This window comes from Megalobrama amblycephala, linkage group LG1 (genome assembly GCF_018812025.1).
Source record: "Megalobrama amblycephala isolate DHTTF-2021 linkage group LG1, ASM1881202v1, whole genome shotgun sequence".
NCBI lineage: Eukaryota > Metazoa > Chordata > Actinopteri > Cypriniformes > Xenocyprididae > Megalobrama > Megalobrama amblycephala.
The window spans coordinates 2,516,471-2,536,345 of NC_063044.1; the positions used below are offsets into that span (position 1 = coordinate 2,516,471).

Genomic DNA, 19,875 nt, shown 5'->3' on the forward strand with positions numbered 1-19,875 from the left:
AGTAATTAATTAAGGGACCATTTTGGATCAAGTCATGCGGTCAATATCATGTGACAGGATGTGACATCCTTCAGTCAACTGCAAAGGACCACATGGTCATGAAACATAGAAACTAAATCTCTTTTAACTGTTTGAAAAATTCATGTTTTCTCTTATACACACGTCTCAAAACATCAGGTCATTTGGTACAACCGCTATAAAACATGGAAAATGTTGTAATATATTAAAACTTGTATTAATATGAAATGTTTAATTGTCCTTTTGAGCTAGATATCAGTCTGTTAGCATTGTTTGAAAGTATTGTCATTCGGTAAAACCGAAATTTTTTTGTTACAAATTTTCTTCATCTTGTAAAAAATGACAAAAGCAGTGTTTATTGTCAATCACATAATCTCATTGTTAACACTTAATTAAACTTCAAAATTATTATATCTCCATTATTTAGTTTTTTTAAAACATTTTTAAAAACCTTATTCGTCAGTGACCCAAAAACAATATTTTCGACATGACTTAAACGCACTATTATTAAAATTGCATTGAAAACAAAAATAGCACTGGATGGACTGATATTTTACCTGCGATCCACAGTATGAAACAACATTCGATGAAGCAGTTTTTGATTGTGTGTGTGCAACTTATGAATGAACAAGGCATTTAATACCGCAGGTAAAGGCAATTTATGCCTATATAAGCTATCCGATTCAGTATCAAAAAAAGAGTATTAAAATATGGGGACACTGTTTTTGATGGAAAGGTCTGTGCCCCAGTCCTTTGGAAAGGCTTGAAACGGTCCTGGATATCAGGATATCACAAATTATCATTGTGAAAATCTAAAACAGTTTCAGGCACTCAGCATTATTGCATCATGTATTCACGTGCGCCCTCAGATTAATAAAACACAAAGCCACCTAATTTATTACAAACTAAACATTCTCCACTGAGACTGAGTGCCTTGTGCGCCAAAATTCACGTGTTCACACTCGGAGCGTTTCCTAGAACATCACTGAACAATGGTTCAGGCTCATTTTCTGTGGTAACATGGTTTACATATTCCTTATGATTCTTGACATGAAGCCTTTAATTAGTTCACATATGTTAAGGTAATTTCCTCTCAATAGAGTTGCCTTTACACAGCCAGAGGAAGTTTGTTGTCTGTAGGTGTTGCCCTTATAATGAGCCCTCATTAACAAGCATATGAAATTAAAATTATAAATTCATAGACAATTCTGCAGGCGTGTGTTGCACTGAAGGGGTGCTATGAAATTGCAAGGCAGTTTCGGAGCAACAAACTTGTTTTGTCCTGTTTTTTCCACTGCAATCATGAGAGTAAATGGAGCACTTTAAATTTGTTTTTTGCAAATATTTTTATACATGGTTTCAATAACAGAAGATGCTCATAAAAAGAGGGGAAAACATTCATTTTACATCCAAATAACCTCTCTTTTCAGAAGAACAATGGCTGGTATTGTGAAGGCTATATATCCTATAGTGTTGTTGTTCTGTACAGACACACACACAATTTGCTATGGCCTACTATATGTTCATATAACCTACTTAGTGACAATAAAGGACATTTTGTGGTGCTATTTACAGATTAATTAACCCTTGTGCATTAAAAAAAAGGTGCACATAGGTGCAAAATGGACAAAAATGTCCATGCCAAAAAACTGTCATAGAAATATGATTTATTAATATTTTTTTCCACTTTCACTGATGTCAATTTTTTAACCAGCATCTGTTCTATCCATAGATACCAAACATTCATTAATTTTAAGAACTGTAACCCTTTAAAATTAAATGCTGGTTTGTTTACATAATGCCATAGGTGTTTTTTATGAAAAAAATAAAAATAGTAGTTTATTTTCATAAACACAAATGCTAAGCAGATTTTTTTTTCTTTGCTTATTAGATTCTTTTGTATGTCAATGAAGAACAACAACATTAATTTTGAGGCATTTATATTTTTTATGTAGTGTCAGATTTTTTACAAAAACTAACATTTAGGTCCATAATGGACAAAAATGCCCATGCCAAAAAACTGTCATAGAAATATTATATATTAATATTTTTTCCACTTTCACTGACTGTTTTTTTTTTTCTTTATCAGCATCTCTTCTATTCATAATTTCCAAACATTCATTCATTTTACAAATCGTTTTCTTTACAACCTCAGCTTCTAATGCACCTGTGTGCTCACTGTCAGTGGGCAACACTAGCTTCAGAGCTTCCTCTGCTGAGTAACGTCTTTTCACATCTTGCAAACAATGAAATGATCAACCCCTCAAGCACCACATATTTATAGGTTTGGCTGTGAGGACACCTGTGTGAACTCAAACTTTGTTTAAAATCTACCAGACTAAACAATCAACATTTTCTTGTGGTGAAAACTAAAACAATGTGTTTAGGGGCTTCTGAACTTCTACTTCAAATTCAAGCGTACCTTTTATCTCCGTACAAAAACAATAACAAGTGAAAAAGTGCAATCAAGGGTTAAGATGCGTGTTTGGTCGAAAAAGAAAAACTTCAAAGCACATTAACCTTCTTTGACATTTTTCACAGTTTTCACATGGCCCTATGTGACTCATACATGGAGTGGGATTTTTGATTGCCAGTACAATATAATTTCTTTCAAACTAAATACACACATTAAATTTTCAGTAAACACATGCAAACTACACTCTGACATCCTTACCAACATACCCACACAATTATAGCTGCATTATTTTTCAAATTGACTCTATAATATGCATAAGCAGAAAACACAAATAAAGTGAGTATTTCTTTTATATGCCATATTTGAAAATATGGCACAATCTAGTAAAAAATGGTAAAAATGTAAAATTTGAAGCCTTGCCGATAGAATTAATGCCTATTTGCAAATATTGTATCATTTTATAGTCAAATGGGCCCTGGGTTAAAAAAATTGCAGTTTTAATCGGTTTCAGTGTGGACATTTTTGTCCTTAAGGTCCTGAGTGTGAGTATTTTTTGAAGGAAATGAGGGTAAAATATTAAAATTCCAATAAAAATAAACACCCGAGCCAAAATTCGTGTAGTCGGCATTAACAAAGGCACACTTATAACAAAAAACAAAACTGAAATGGACAAAAATGTCCATAAGGTTGTACAAGGGTTAAAGATTTAATACACTATTACGATTAAAGAAGACAACATAAAACACACACAATATCGAAAACAAGTACCAGCACATACACGTTTGCACTGACATCAAAAACAAGAGTTGTGTTTCCAACAAAAAGCATTGATCTAGTTATAACATGATTAAGAATAGCACATACAAACAATTTTCAATGACTTTACAATGCAAAATGATTTTATAAATAATGTAAAACAAGCAAGTCTCTTGTGAGGTAGAAAATGTGACATTTATATGGACTTGGCCTGGTGAACATGCAGAAACTGACATCAGGGTTATTATAGTTAACTAAAACCATAAAAAAAAAAATTGTCACTTGAAAAAAAAGTTAATATCACTCATTTAGTTTAACTTAATGTACTAAAATAACTAAAACAGCTTTGCCATCACAGGAATAAATTACATTTCAAAATATATTCAAATAGAAACAGTTACTTTTAATATTACAATTTTTTCCTTGTATTTTTCATCAAATGACTTGGTGAGCAAAAATGATTTTCAAAAACAATATATATATATATATATATAAATGTCAAAAATCAGTAGGAAGTGTAGAAGCCCTTGCTTTGAATGACTTCAGCACATCTGCAGCCGCAGGACATCACACATTTCTCACACTGCTCTCCTTGTCCTTCTTCCAGTCTCTTTCACAGTATGGGTTTCTGAGTCATAACTTTGTCACTGAGGATTTTCCAGAGATTTTCAATTGGGTTTGGCCACACTGGACTGGCCATTTCATTATTTCAATGTTCTTAGCTTCAAGAAACTGCTTTATTGTTTTGCACTGTGACAGGGAGCATTGTCTTGCATAAAAATTGCGGGCTGGGAGATTCTCGCAGAGAAGGAACCGCATGTTGCTGATGGAGGCTCTGATAAAAATTTGCATTCGCCCTGCCATGTAGCTGTATAAAAGGCCCAACTCCTGCTGCAAAAAAAAAACATCACCTAAACCATTCCTCCTCCACCTTTACATGAATTCTTTACTCACTCACACTTTCCTCAGCCGAACATAACGTTTCCTATCTGACTCAAATGAATTAAACTTTGGGCCTGTTCTCCTTTGACCACACAACTCATCAGAAAAGGTTAGCCTTGCATTTAGACTTTCAGTCCGAATTCTCTTATACGGCAAGGCACTGTATGCCAAGACAAATCCTTACCCTGTTCAGAGTTTTACTGGCGAGCAATTCCAGTTGCAGTGTTGAACCGATTCCAAATTAAGAGTCTTTGCATTATCCTGTCCTCTTATGCATCTGTCTTACGTGGACTTGAATGAATTAGTGTCATTATAAAGCTGCTTCTATAAATCACAGATTAGGCATGACCAATTTCTCTTGCAATGAGTCATCTGTTAGGCCTTCATCAGGGTTTCAGTCACCTTAGAGAGACTCGTCATCTTGCAAAGTCAGAGAAAATTGGAAACTTATCCTAACAGGAATGCTGCGAGTTAAATAGGATTTGTCAGATAATTAAGGAGATTAGCACCATGTGCCAGATTAATAACAATAACTGGGAGGCATCTGAAAGTGTTCTCTGATTTTGATTTATTTTTTCCAGACGTCTCATTTAAAAGGTTAGTTCACGAAAAAATGAAAATTCTGTCATTAATTACTCACCCACATGCCGTTCCAAAACTCTAAGAATGAAGAATGAATAAATGAAGCTCTTAATAGAAATCTGAGAGGTTTCTGTCCCTCCTTTGACATCCTATGCAACTACCACTTTCAAGCCCCAGAAAGGTAGTAAAGACATCATTAAAGTACTCCCATGTTACTCCAATGGTGTAAACTCAATTTTATGAAGTGACACGAGTGCTTTGTTTGCACGAAAAAACACATAATTACCACTTTATTTACAAAATATGAATCTCCAAAGCACGTTCGCGCAACAACATCTGCTCTCACATCAACATAAACGCGCATGTGTCATTGTCAGGGGTGCACATAAGTGGTACGGTATGCGCAGTGAAAAAATAAACAATGCGCACCAGAAAACATGGAGGGAAGCGCTTTTGAGTACCAACATTTTTGAGGACCGGTTCACAGGGACACATTTACTTACTGGAGTAGGATTTTTCTCCATCTCTGGTCAGATAGCAATCATGATGATAAGTGTGTTCTTTAATTATTAAGTGTGCAACGGATCGCGGTTAATCCGTGATCCGTATGGATAAGGTCCAACGGTTCGGTGATTCGCGGATTAACTGCTAAATTTAACCATCATATAGTGAAAGTATATCATTTGGACATGTTTTGTCTCACCAATTAACACGTTCAAATGATTTTAAAAGCGGAAGACGACGCGAAAATCGGGACTCGCAAACTGTTATCTGTGCGCAGAGTGAGAGAGTCAGACAGCGCTCGAACACCGCTTACTTGCGCTTAAACGGACACATACACACAAAATTATGTCAAAATACCTGTCTCAGCAAGCATTCTCTCTGTTATGTCATAAGTGAACAGTTGAGGAAGAATATGTGTCCGGATGTGTGCTTTCCTTTTTAAAGTGACAGCAGCCGAATATTCTTGCTGTTGTCTGTGTCATTAATGTTAGTAAAAAAAAAATCATTATTATCATCATCTACAATGTTTGAGAGAAAAGAAGATAGTGAGGAGAGCAGTCAGGAGGAAAGTGATGAGGACAGCTTTTAGGATAAGTGTATCGCGTAAAGTGTGAATACCAAGCAACATCACCAGGTGCTCCCTTGAGAACCAGACCAAAAAAGTTATTCATTGTGGTGCTCTCGAACGCATGTTGGAGATTAATATTTTGTAAATAAAGTGGTATATTATGTTTTTTTTTTGCAAAGACAAAAAATAAGTCCCATGGATTAGTCTTTACTACCTTTCTGGGGTTTGAAAGTGGTAGTTGCATAGGCTGCCAATGGAGGGACAGAAAGCTCTCAGATTTAATCAAAAATATCTTCATTTATCTTACATGTTGGAACGACATGAGGGTGAGTAATTAATGACAGAATTTTCATTTTTGGGTGAACCAGTATAAAAGTTGTGTATATCAGAATATATTTAACTTATGAAATATGTTTTAAAAAAAGGGTCCTTCAACTCCTGTTAGTATAACTTCAAATAGGACTAAGCATTGAACTTGAAATTGAGGAAATTGACGGTTATTCTCTAATTTTGATCTCCACTGCATATCATACCAACCCTGTAAAGCCCTATTTTACAGAAAACAAATGATTGTAAAAGCCACTGCAAGGCAGTAAATCACTGTGATGTAAAAGTGTTGCTATAATTGAGTTGTGTATATACAGTATATCATATCTCTTTCACTGCACAGGAATATGACAAGGAAAATGTGCAACATCACAGATCCAATTCTGCAAAACACTTTAAAGACTTCTTTTCAGCTACATGCTCATTATAGACACACACACAAAAAAATGTCTTCAGCGTGACTCGGTGCAGTTTCCCAGGGGTTTCCTGGTGAGATAATAGTTTCAATGGACAGCCACGGTAACCGGCAACAGCTCCCGGGAGGACTGGGACTGCTGCGCTCCGTCAGGGGCCAAACGTAGACTGACGCTCCCGTCGGCCGTTCCCGGATCAGCCCGGAAGTCTTTGTGCACTGGACGGATGGCTACGATGAATTGTCTTTTGAAGGTCTCACTGAGCATGATGTAGAGAAGCGGGTTAATGCAACTGTTGGCGTAGCCCATGCTGATGGCGATGTTATAGGCGTAGAGGAAGGCGTAACTGGGCCGCTGCACGCTCAGATGTGCCAGTTGCAAGATGTAATGAGGTGCCCAACAAATAAAGAATGCCAGGCATATGGCGACGGCCATCCGAGTGACCTTTCTAGTGCGCACGCGAAGGCTGTGCTGGGGAAGCGGGGCGACCGTGGCCGCCATGTTCTGGAGGATCTTGAAAAACACCACGCAAATGATCACCAAAGGCAAAGCGAACGCCAGCACGAACTGGTAGAGAGTAAACCAATAGGTGTCTGTAGCCGGATTGGGGAGGAGCAGAGCACATCCAACGAACCGTCTCGCAGGGGCATGAGGCCGGCGTACATCCACACCGGCGTGATGGACAGCAGCGAGAGGATCCACACCAGGCCGACGACCGCCACGGCCACGCATGGAGTGCGAATGTGGTTGAAGCGGATGGGATGAACTGTTGCCAAGTATCGATCCAAAGTCATGACTGTTAAAATGTAGGTGCTCACAATCTGGCTGTTGGAGTCCAGCGCTGTGATAACGGTGCACATGGTGGCACCGAAACACCAGGAACCGTTTCCCACCAGCTGGTGAATGAGGAACGGCATGCCTAGGAGAAACAGAAGATCTGCAATGGAAAGACTGAAGATGAAGATGTCAGGCACCGTCTGTTGCGCCCTGAACTTTGTCTTTTTGACGATGGTGTAGATGACGATGCAGTTGCCTATAATGCCGACGAAGCAGATGACGCCATAAACGCTAGGCATGAGAACATTGTGATACTGTTCGTCAATGTCTGCAGGAAACAAAAGAGAAACTTTAGTGTTTTTAGTTTTAAGTAGGTTTCAAGTTAAACAAGTACCGTTCAAAAGTTTGGGGTCAGTAAGATCGGATTTCAAGATTTCAATTTCAAATAAATTCTGTTCTTTTGAACAAATGTTTTCAATATTGATAATAATCATAAGAAATGTGACACTGAGTGGAGTAATGGTGATGAAAATTCAGCTTTGACATCACAGGAATAAATTACATTTTAAAATAGGAAACTTATTTTAAATTGTATTAATATTTTACCATATTTCTGTTTTTACTTTATTTTTGATCAAATAAATGTAGTCTTGGTGAGCAAAAATTCTTACCAACCTTAAAATGTTGAACAATATATAAAATCTTTTGACTTTTGACCATTAAATTTTGCATTTGACTGTTGTCCCTGGTAACTGTTATTTATTTATTTATTACATAACTGTGCTATTTTCATGTGTCATGTGCGCTATGACAATCTATGGTCTCTATATTTTCAAATCAATAAACTAAATTCTACAGTTTTTCAATATTAACAACAATATTCTTTCAGTATTTCATGTCTGTGTATTAATTTATGTTGCAAGTAGCCATATAATAAGCAGGGGTATTGTACAGTCAGCCGGTCATTATCACACAATAAACATCATGTCTGGGTTTGTTCTGTGGTAATGACTGAACATTATCCGTGCCATTATCCCTGTGAGTCATGAGCTAGACACAAGCGGAGAACCACAAATTAATCTAATTAACAAAAAAAAAACACACAAAAAAACTAAGATCAATACTTTACCCTTAAAATTACTTCTGATTGTCAAACCTAATGTAGTCAAATAAATAATATGTTTGACCTGAATAAAGCCTGTTAATATGCCACATGACACACATTTAGGTTGCTTGAAAACATTTTTATAGTGTTTTTACCTCCATTTAAATGTTGAGATGAATTAAGCTCATCACTGGAATTGTCAGTGCGGGTCACGTTGAAATCCATCACAAACTTGATCATGAAATACAAATGCACAGATGTTATTAACAACAGGCTCCTACTGTCATATGAGATATGAATGTTTCAAAACATTTTTAATTGACATATGAGAATAAATGCTAAACTTACTGTTAAGTAAATTAATTATTAGTGGTCTTTGTCACTATAGAATATCTGACTGTAGAAGCTACTGTAATTCCAGACAGTCTTACACACTTAAACACTTACATTCAACACATATTGTTTTGGAAACAGTCAAATCTGCACACCGTGAACTCCAAACAAAGCAATTATTTTATGGTTTTGTCCCAACCTGTCAGGCTTTTTTCCAGGATTGTAAATGGAGTTTGTTTTCGGATTATGCTTGTGGTTGCCTTGTTGTCTCTTTATGACAATAGTGATGTATTTATACAAAGATTGTTAGGGCTGTCAGAGTTTATAAATGTAATTACTTTATTAATGAAATGAATTATTTTCAAAAATTTACTAAATTTAATTTTATTATTTAATAAATTCAGTATAATAATTTTTTAATCCTGAGATTCATGAAATCAGATTTGTGTACTCTGTAAACACCGCAGTAAGAAATAAGAAAAATTATATATATATATCAGGATTATGGGATAATATTAAAAGCAAATTATGTAATTTTAGAAACAACACACCTTTACACGCTTACTGTTTTTCTCACACTCATTAATTTATTTTAATGTGTCTTTGTATATGAAATGTATAATTCCCTTTTTTCTGTTTCTTATCATTAATAGGCAACCCTTACAATATCAATATAGGCTTCTATAGTATTTACATTGCACTCCAAGGCAAAAAACATGATGCATTCATCATTGAATATTATAAAATGTCAATGTGTTATTGACATGATGCCTGTCCACAAACATTTTTTGGTACTTTTTGTTAGTGTAAAACAATTAGGCGTCAACTGTAATCTAATTTGCATGAACCTACCTTTATCTGAGTATCTCCAGGGGTTTGCCTTTATTTCTCTTTAAAAAAGCATTCCACTAGTTGACAGCTCCTCAAGCGCTCTCTCTACACGAACTGAAGCTCCAACATCGCCAATATGTCTCCAGTTCACTAGTGCACACTTCACTGACTCATTGTCCGATCGAAATGTGCCTCGTATGATGTTAACGCTCTCATTCAGTCCTGATGCACAGGACATCTGGAAAAATGAGCCTTGCTGAAAAGGAGTTGTGTGTTGAGCTCGATGTAGCGTCTGATTTGCTGCCTGATGCTGCTGACGCGACGAACATCATCATCCAGATGGGCACTTTCGGTACAGAACCACCGGGAAACTGCACATAACTGGTGTCTGAACTACCTTAATCACGTTTATTTACAGCAACTAATCCCATTTGGGATGTCATTTCCACTGCATAATGTTTGCATGTCTGGGACTGCCTTTATAATTAGTGAGCGGTTTAATCAGAGGGGTTTGAAGTGTCTACAAAGTGGAAACATGTTTGCGAATGTAGGATTAAATGTTGTCTTGCTAATGAAACCTGGAGGGGATCAGCCTACGCGTGAAGTGCACATATTGATGCAGATAATTTATGCAAAAAGGAACAGCAACCAATCGTATTTATATAGCCTAGGTTAGCCTAAGCAACTTTAGCTAACTTTAGCTTCTGGAAAAGGTTGTCTCAAAGTTATGAACAGACGTTCTTGGTAACGTTAATAGAACGTTTGTTCAAACGTATCTTTAATAGCATAATGTTCTCAACATATTAGCACAAAAAAACCTTTGTTTATACAACGTTTTTTTTCTGAAACGTTTTAGTTGGACGTTCATCTAACATTTATAAATGTTTGGGGTGAAAACGCCCGCCCAGGACTGTCATTTTATTCTGTGAAACAAAAGTTAAATGTGTCCTATCATAATTTTCAAATCCTTTGTTTTTAATCAAATTTAATCTATTTGGTTGAAAAATATTTGGATATTTAAAAATTACCTCAAGTTAGCATCAGGTAACATTAGCCAGTTAGCATAAGCTAATAGTAGGCTATTTTTCAAATAAGATATTATAATTTTGTAAATCACAATTATTGATTATTTTTAATTTTAAGCTAAAATTACCTGTACTTTTGCTGTAAATGTATAAAGCAACTTGCTTTGTCAGACTTGGGACATTTTAACCCACCTGGGGCAAAACGCCCCCCTTGAGCCTACAAATTTAAACTTTTTTACAAATTTACACTTTTTTGTGTTAAAAATGTACAAAAAATTATATAATGAGAATATACAACATGAATCCATTTTCCATACTGTGTTTTGTCTTATCCTGAATCATTATGGTACACTTATAATAAGTGTTTATATTCGGACTATTTCAGACCGGACTGGTAGGACCCGCCGCAGAGTATCACAGTAACTGCGTGACTCGCCATAGACATACATGGAGAAAAGTAGCTCCGACTACAATGTTCCTCCGCAAGACGCGTGCAGTTCTGTTTATTAACCGCTAGAGGGCCAAAAATCGGGGACAGCAGCTTTAATTTTTGTTAAAAATCTAATCACATGAAAAGTCTGGACATTTTTCATACTTTGTTTATTACTTATGTCATTGCCTCTATGTTCAGAACAGAGTAACTACAGTAATTATGATGATGGGAAGGGGCGGTTTACCCCACATGACTGTTGAAAATATAATTTTTCATGCTGCAAATTATTTTAGGAACGTTAATTTTGAATGTTCTCTGAAACAAGTAGGGTAGAGTGGGGGAAAACGGTCCCTTGGGGTAAACCGCCCTCCCCCCTACTGTTTTTCCCAAAATAACCACTATAAAGTCAAGATACGTTTTTGTTGCAATAGGCTACATTGATAAGAGTGATGTAGAAGTATTTACAGTGAAGCTTACACTACCTGAAAGAAAACAGATTTCACTGTAAATGATCTCTTTTTCAGCAGTAAGTAATACAAGTTTTAAAGCTTGTTGTTTTGTAGAACATCACAGTTATATATGATATGAGAATAGTAAGGCATGTAGATAGGGAGCACATATTTTTTTATGGAAAATATAATGAAATGTTTCCTTAACATTTGCATTTCCACAAAAAAAAGTTTTTAAAACATTTAAGAAAAACTGGAGGTTTTGAGTGTTCAGGGAACATTCAGAAATAACATTTTTTGTCAGCTGGGTACATGTTTACAAGAATATTCCAATCCGAATGTCATATCATATAAGTGTAAATGCTTTAACCTGCTGCTTCACACAGACATATTCCACACTGCCAGTATTAATCATAATTTTGGTCTTGAATATCCAATGTAGCTGAATATTATTTGTATTTGTGGGTGTGTGTGTGTGTGTGTGTGTGTGTGTGTGTGTGTGTGTGTGTGTGTGTGTGTGTGTGTGTGTGTGTGTGTGTGTGTGTGAGAGAGAGAAGGTAATTCTGGATAGGCCTATTATTAGATATACAGACAGTTGTGAAAAATAATGCAAGCTCTTATATCTCCTTATGTGCTAAAGTGGGCTATGTTTCAAAATACATTAATTTATTTTAAGCCCTCAATAATTTATATTCTAAAGTATTTCCTCTTTGTAAAGACTAACCCTGCATCTCAATCAGCTCCCTAGGTCGTGTATCAGTATACCGTGTAAATGAATGTGGCCAGTGCCCTGACTACTGAACTAGGGAGCTGATTGAGATGCAGGGTAAGACAGAGGGGTAATGAATGTGCAGGTGGACCACATGCAGTGGTTCTTTTCCTCAGGTGGTCTGATTTTAAAGTCAAGCACCAATTAAACTGAATTAATGGGGCAATGCTTGCTTTATAGAATCAGATTAAAATCAACTCAATTTTGTCACATAATAGATACAAAATGTAGAAATGTGCTGTAGTGACAGGTGTAGACAACAGAACTGACATATTACATAATACACTATTTGATCCTGAAAGTGAATCAGATAATGCAGTTTCAAGCCATGTGGTAAAAAGCAATGTTCTGAGCATCCACTATCCAGACTGTCAGGCACTCCTGATCAGGCATAACATTATAACCACCTTCCTAATATTGTGTTGGTTCCACTTTTGCTGCCAAAACAGCCCTGACCCGTCGAGGTATGGACTCCTCTAGACCCCTGAAGGTGTGCTGTGGTATCTGCACCAAGATGTTAGCAGCAGATCCTTTAAGTCCTGTAAGTTGCGAGGTGGAGCCTCCATGGATCAGACTTGTTTGTTCAGCACATCCCACAGATGCTCGACTGGATTGAGTGAATTTGGAGGCCAAGTCAACACCTCAAACTCGCTGTTGTGCTCCTCAAACCATTCCTGAACCATTTTGGCTTTGTGGCAGGGTCCATTATCCTGCTGAAAGAGCCAGGGAATACCGTTTCCATGAAAGGGTGTACATGGTCTGCAACAATGCTTAGGTAGGTGGTACGTGTCAAAGTAACATCCACATGGATGGCAGGACCCAAGGTTTTCCAGCAGAACATTGCCCAAAGCATCATACTGCCTCTGCCGGCTTGTCTTACCACACACACCCGACCATCCATGTGATGTTAAATAAAAAAACGTGATTCATCAGACCAGGCCTTCTTCCATTGCTCCGTGGTCCAGTTCTGATGCTCACGTGCCCACTGTTGGCTCTTTCGGCGGTGGACAGGGGTCAGCATGGGCACCCTGACCTGTCTGCAGCTATGCAGCCGAATATATGCAACAAACTGTGATTCACTGTGTATTCTGACACCTTTCTATCAGAACCAGCATTAACTTATTGAGCAATTTGAGCTACAGAAGCTCATCTGTTGGATCGGACCACACGGGCCAGCCTTCGCTCCCCACGTGCATCAATGAGCCTTGGCCGCCCATGACCCTGTCGCCGGTTCACCACTGTTCCTTCCTTGAACCACTTTTGATAGATACTGACCACTGCAGACCGGGAACACCCCACAAGAGCTGCAGTTTTGGAGATGCTCTGACCCAGTCGTCTAGCCATCACAATTTGGCCCTCGTCAAACTCGCTCAAATCCTTACGTTTGCCCATTTTTCCTGCTTCTAACACATCAATTTTGAGGACAAAATGTTCACTTGCTGCCTAATATATCCCACCCACTAACAGGTGCCGTGATGAAGAGATAATGTCATTCACTTCACCTGTCAGTGCTCAAAATGTTATGTCTGATCAGTGTATTTATTAAAACACTATTTGACCAGAAGATGGCGCAATGCTGCAGCCTATTGAACATCATTATAAAACTGTGTAAACTCGTCCACTAGGGGCAGGCGGAAGCTGCACATGCTGTATCAAGGAGGAAACGGAAATAAACAGAAAAATACAGCAATTTTTCACCATTTCAAGTCGGGCGAGGTACAAGAGCTCAACCTCATCAACGATTAAAGACCAACTGGAGTGGATTCCTGGTACATTAAAACGAGAGAGCGAGTATTGGCCCCTTACAGTTGTTTACAAGAGTGAGTATATGAAACTTCAGTTTTTCTCTGACTGCCAGCGTCAGTGTTTTTTTCTTCTTCACGTTAACATGAGCAAAGGCCATAAGGCCTGTGTGCTTTACTATACATTATCAACATTCGCTATTATTTATAGCCAAAAATCATCGCTTTTATGCTTCTAGACATGTCGACAAGAAGTTGACAAAAGAAACTCAGTCTCCTATGTTGTTTTTAAGTTACTTTACGGGATTTATATGAACTAGAGCCTTCGGAACTGCACTGAAAATATTGATGTTTCTTCTATTATTATTTAGACGATACATAGTTGCATAGCAACACTTTAAAAACGTGACTATAATATTTAGACACAGTAAAAGTGAGCTTTATGTATGTATAATGGTAAACAATATCAATCATAGCAGTTTACAATTAATATTTATTTCATTTGAATGTTGTAAACATTGTGTGATTAACTTATATGATGCTAAACGTTTCAACGTTCATACAGTTAGGCAGTAACACGTCATTATCAACCGTTACCTGTTGATTCGCAGTAACGTACTGTGCAGGATATCAATATGATTCAAATGTACAGTGACATATATATGCTTTATTAGATACAATCTAAAGCGGTTCCATTTCCGGTGTCTTTTACGCAATTTTCTCCGCTAGAAATCTGATATCGTTAATACGTTACAGCTGGTTTGCATAGCTGTGTTACTCGTTGATTTATGTCTGCGCAATCCTTGATATTTGCTCACAGGTTTAACGAATATTATTCTGTGCACGTTCTATAGCGCTATGACGTTATCGAGTCTTGCGTTTTTCAACGCTGTGCGTTTATTGGTCGAACACCAGACGGAGCGACGCCAACTGGGCGTTGACGTCTCTTCTAGCGCGTTGATTGGCCGAGTCGTCTTCGACGCGTTAATGTGATTGGACGGCCCGCTCTGCTTGCGGCGCGTAATTCGCCGCTTGAGGCGTAATTGGCCGCTTGAGACGTCAAGCAGACGGGTTTCCTTCCTCTTTATGGGGAGCGTTTGCGTTTTAATGCCAGTTGTATCGTGGGGCGCGGCCCATTGAACAATCTAGAACACTAGATCAACACTATCGAGCCTTATCGGACTTTCTGAAAGAGTGTAATTTGTTCACAGGTTTCTCGCCGTGATCTTTATGTGAGGATCGCGACGCGGGGAGAGACGCGGGGCTGAGGCTGAGAGAGAGAGCGAGAGAGAGAGAGAGGCAGGTGGACATCATTGTGTCTTCTTGGATCTGTGCTCACCATCGCTATTGAGATCTCATTGTCTGGTCCTCTGGTCCACAACAGGGATATAAACTGCATCAGGAGGCTTTTTCCACTGCTTTGTACCTTACCACATAGCTGTCCGTCAGGCTGAATCATGGAGGCCATTGCCAAGTATGATTTCAAAGCAACTGCAGATGATGAGCTGAGTTTTAAACGTGGGGAGGTATTGAAGGTAAGGCATGATTATTTTAGTGTGTCATTGTTTATTAATATAGATCCACATGAGCACGTAGTTATGGTATAAGTGTGTTATTGTCTCATTAATAATTAACTAGTGAAACAACACTTATAGGTTATATTGGATCTACGTCAATTGGTTTGTTAGTTATTGATTAGTTTTATTTTATTGTTTGATCTTCTGTTCACATGCCAGAAAGATTTTCCATTTACATGAAGTAGATTCTGATATTGTAAAAAAGGAAGTGCTATAAAAAAAAAAAAATCTTAAGTTGAGATGCATAAAATCTTATGCTTTTTCACGGGCGATTGTACTTGATGATATTTTACAAGCAAATAGGTTGATTGCCATTTTATATTTAAGTAACAGACAAGAAATAATGACAAGAAATACAATATAGCATCAGCATTTAATTTTTTTTTTTTTAAATTAGAGTAAAGAACAGAATAGTCTGATTTTAGCTTTGTAACATAAAATTACATAAAACATAAAATAACATTTGTTATCCAATCAAATGAAAGCTTGTTTCCGAATTAAAGGGTAATTGTGACTTTTTATCTCCCAATTTTGGGGGAAAAAAAGTTTAAACTTCAGCATGCCGTTTTGTGCGGCTCTTATTTGTGTCAATAGACCAACGTTTGTTCGCTTCTTAATATATATAGTAATATATAATATAGACTCGGATCAAATTTGTTGTGCTGAACATCTTCACTGTAGTTCCTTCATGATTAACTTTTCCTTTTACTGTTCCTTTGCTGACATTACAGCTTGCAATCTTAACGTCCTGTTCACAGACTTTGTAATATTTCCATATAGTTTCCACATTGTTGAAACTGAGAAGCTAAGTAGATATTTTAGAGCATTTGTGGGTACGAATGAACAAAAAAGAGACATTTGTTGATTTCATTGACTAGTTCCTGCGCGTTTCAAGGTCGTTATTTCCTCTCTTCTAATATCTGTTTTGTGATATCAGTATAGTTTCTTCCATCAAAACAGCAGCTTCTCAGAATGACCGTTTACGCAAACACATCATTTCTCTTTCCTCTTGCGTCTGAATGTTAATCTCAAGCGCAGCATCTGTTAATCCGGCCAGACCTCACAGCTGTATGTCGCTGTCCAGCTTATGCAAAGCCGCGTTCTTTCGCTCTCTCCCTAAGGAGAGTTCAAGCCGTCCCTCTTTGAGCTGGATTGCAACATATCGGATGTGTGGAGGAAAGGGCTTGTACTCAAGTGCTCTGAGATTTAAACGCAATCATTCTAATCCTTCAGGTTGAGTTTGGGGGCATCGTTCGTGCATCATGCATGTATAAGCCTGTCATAAGCACGTCTACAACATCATTCTTTTGATATGATTACTGCCCGAGACTATCCTCAGGTCTTTGTCTTTGCGATGGGATGGCAGAGTCACTAAATGAACCCCGTCCTGGAGTGGTGAGGAAGAAAGCGGATGACATTGGGCAGGATTATGGCATTGGATTGTTCCTCTGGGCTTTTTTTCTCGATTTTAGATTATATTGTTGGGTAATGCATGCAGAACAACAGGGCAGTAATGAGATAATTCAACGAGCAATTATGAATGTTCTCGTGCATGCTTTATTTTGATTACATGCAAAGACCTGATTTATTTAGTCCCTTTTATGCCTTATTAGGGCCCTATGAAATCCGTTTTATTTTTTTTTACAAGTTCTGTTTTTTCTGTTTTAATATTTCTGGATTCCTTTTTTTTTTTTTTTTTTTTTTTTTCGCATTTGAATTGCTTGTATAATTAATTGAAGTCCTGAATCTTATACAATTTAACAACAATTCATTAAAAGTTTAACAAAAACTACATTTTTTTTTTTTTTTTTTTTAGGGCCTTATGAATTTTTTTTTTTTTTTTTTTTTTTCGTAAAGTCTGTTTATTTTTATTAAATTCTGTGTTTTCTGTTTTAAGTTTTCTGGATTTCATTTTACTGGTTTAATTAAAATTTAATAATCAAATCACATCTAAATAATTGAATTTAATAAAACAACAAAATTTAGTTTTCTATGAAAAGTTTTTTTTTTTTCCAGAAATTCTGTTTAAATTTTTCTGGCAATCAAATGAAGGCATAAAACATTAATTTAATTTATCTTTTAATCATATGACATTAATCAAACTTTTTGTTGTCAAACAAAGTGCTGCACAACTTTGGTTTAAAATTAAAACATGGAAGAGAAATTGTGATTATTCCTTTAAAAAATAGTTTTCATAATAAATTATTGTTATTAGTGTTATTATTATTCCATTGAGACGTAGCTCAATTCTACTGTACAACAGTAATATATTTCTGTCACAATTTCTTTAAGTTAATCAAACCTTTATTTTGACGGGTTGCCGTGAAGACCTTTGAGTTTCTGTGTGTTCATGATATGACGATACGTTAAAATGCTCATGAAGTGACTTTCAGAGTGGCTCTGAAGATGAAGTTCATGCATTCATGTCTTCTTATAGTGAGGCGGCAGAGGCTGAAAACACCACGAGCGTCACGTGGTAAATGAAACCGCACATCTGCAGCAATTAATTCACACAGAGACACACATGCAGAATTTATATTTAAGTAGTCTTTTTTTTGCGGTTTAATATTCACAGACTCTAGTCTATATCGTGATTTGATTTAAGTGTACTGACTTCTTATTTATTCATCAAATTTTACACATTCGTTGACATTCCGTTTTATACAGTAAATTCTGTTATTATGACTGGATTCTGCGGTTTTCTGCATCACGGATATCATAGGGCTCTACGCCTCTACCTTATATGCAAGTAGGAGAACCATCTACACAAGCAGGCATTCACCTATAAATTAATATTGTGTATATCTACAAGCCCTTATTCCATCCCAAACCTGTATGACTTTCTTCTTTCTTTGGAACACAAAAAATATGAGTGGTATGAGTACTTCTTCTTTTTTGCATCAGTCACAATGACGCAACGATGTCTGTAAAAACAAAGTTTGCTTAATCTCATCAGCAAACTGCAAGATAAGTTTTCGGCCCTGTGCGTTCGAATGTTCTGGATCTGTCTGACAAGTTTTATTGGCGTGTTTATAGGCTAGTTCACACTACCCCAACAACCATAGCAGTTTGGTGTAACATTGTGCACAAACATCAAGTTACTTACTTTATCATTGCAAAGGTCATGAGTTTAGAGCACTGACTGGCTCCAAATCTACCCACTTCCCACAATTCCTCCAGCATTTCTGCAGTCTGATATAAGAAAAAAAGGGGAGATCACCCCCCCCCCCCCACCCCCATGTGGATTTGGTGGTCACTATTGTGCATATTTGTGAATGCTTTCTTGTTTTTTTTTCTGTGATTTGATGAGGAAGTGATTCTTTAGAGTGTGCAAAAAATAGACCACAAGTCAGCAAGGGTGATAAAATATCCAGAAGAGAGAGCGGGTATATTTATTGTCTGCTGTCATCATTTTATTTTATACTAGATTTACATTTTGTGATGAAAATGTTAGTGGTGTTTGCATATGCAAAAGTCACCACCACAATGCAACGGTGTTCTTGGTGGTTGTCACGGTGATGCTTTGCAGCTGCTAAGGTCTTCTGAGTGGGTTTTAGTGCATTTGCTATGTAGCCTTAGATTTCTGTGTGCTTAAGCAAAGTGGCTCCAACTTAAGTACCTCTTAATGGCCAATGGTACATGTGCAGTTCACATCTTTTTTTTTTTTCTTTTTTTTTAAAGAACTTCTCGACTTCCTTATCTTTGAGCTCGTCATCCTCTCATGTAGATCTAGTATAACATCGACATGGCAGAAAATGGTGGTTATGTTGAAAACCCGCAGGTTATCTCTTGGTGCGTAGATCTAGACTGACCCTTATTACTGTACCTTAAATCGTCACAGACTGAGGTTTCAGTGGTGAACATGCTCAAGTCATTTTGTCTGGGTTTCTTTTCTGATGCAATAGCCCAATGAGCTTCACGTAAGTGTAGTTCACCTTATGATGTTGTTTTATGACTCTTTTAGTGCTCAATCTATATGGGTTTGCCAAAGGCTGATATTGATATCATGAGAGCAGAGTGTCTGATAAATAATGCACGTTAATTACAATAAATGAGAAATACAAAATAGTCAAATGTAAGCACATTTATTCTAATACAATATTAAGCCACAGAAATGTGATGTGTATTAAAACTTTATTCATTAACAAGGATGTCAGTAGATTTTGAAACTGCCTGATAATCTCAAAATAGCCAAACCTCAGCCAATTCATCAGTCTGGCTGATATCAACGTGTTATTTTTTTCACAGGGAGTAAAATGGACATTTATGCTGTCTAAGGCAGGTGTTTTGTGAGCATAATTGTGTACT

The 19,875-nt window shown here is 37.0% G+C and overlaps 2 protein-coding genes across 3 annotated transcripts in view; one reads left to right on the forward strand and one right to left on the reverse strand.

Moving 5' to 3' along the window:
• Positions 1-4,881: 4,881 nt before the first annotated feature.
• On the reverse strand, positions 4,882-10,594 carry mchr1b (melanin-concentrating hormone receptor 1b). The gene is given in 4 exon segments (XM_048162452.1): positions 4,882-7,158; positions 7,161-7,631; positions 8,564-8,639; positions 9,594-10,594. Coding segments are annotated over 3 exon segments (1,083 nt in total). The 5' UTR covers positions 8,634-8,639; positions 9,594-10,594; the 3' UTR covers positions 4,882-6,616.
• A 3,260-nt stretch (positions 10,595-13,854) lies between these two features.
• grb2b (growth factor receptor-bound protein 2b) overlaps positions 13,855-19,875 on the forward strand; it is a 46,096-nt gene continuing 40,075 nt past the window's right edge. The window contains exons 1-3 of one of the 2 annotated variants that reach the window (XM_048162634.1): positions 13,855-14,068; positions 15,202-15,289; positions 15,375-15,525. In XM_048162634.1, coding sequence (XP_048018591.1) covers positions 15,448-15,525 — 78 coding nt within the window. In that variant the 5' untranslated portion in view covers positions 13,855-14,068; positions 15,202-15,289; positions 15,375-15,447. Of the gene's footprint in view, positions 14,069-15,201; positions 15,526-19,875 lie in introns of both variants that reach the window. The other variant, XM_048162551.1, reaches the window with a different exon arrangement.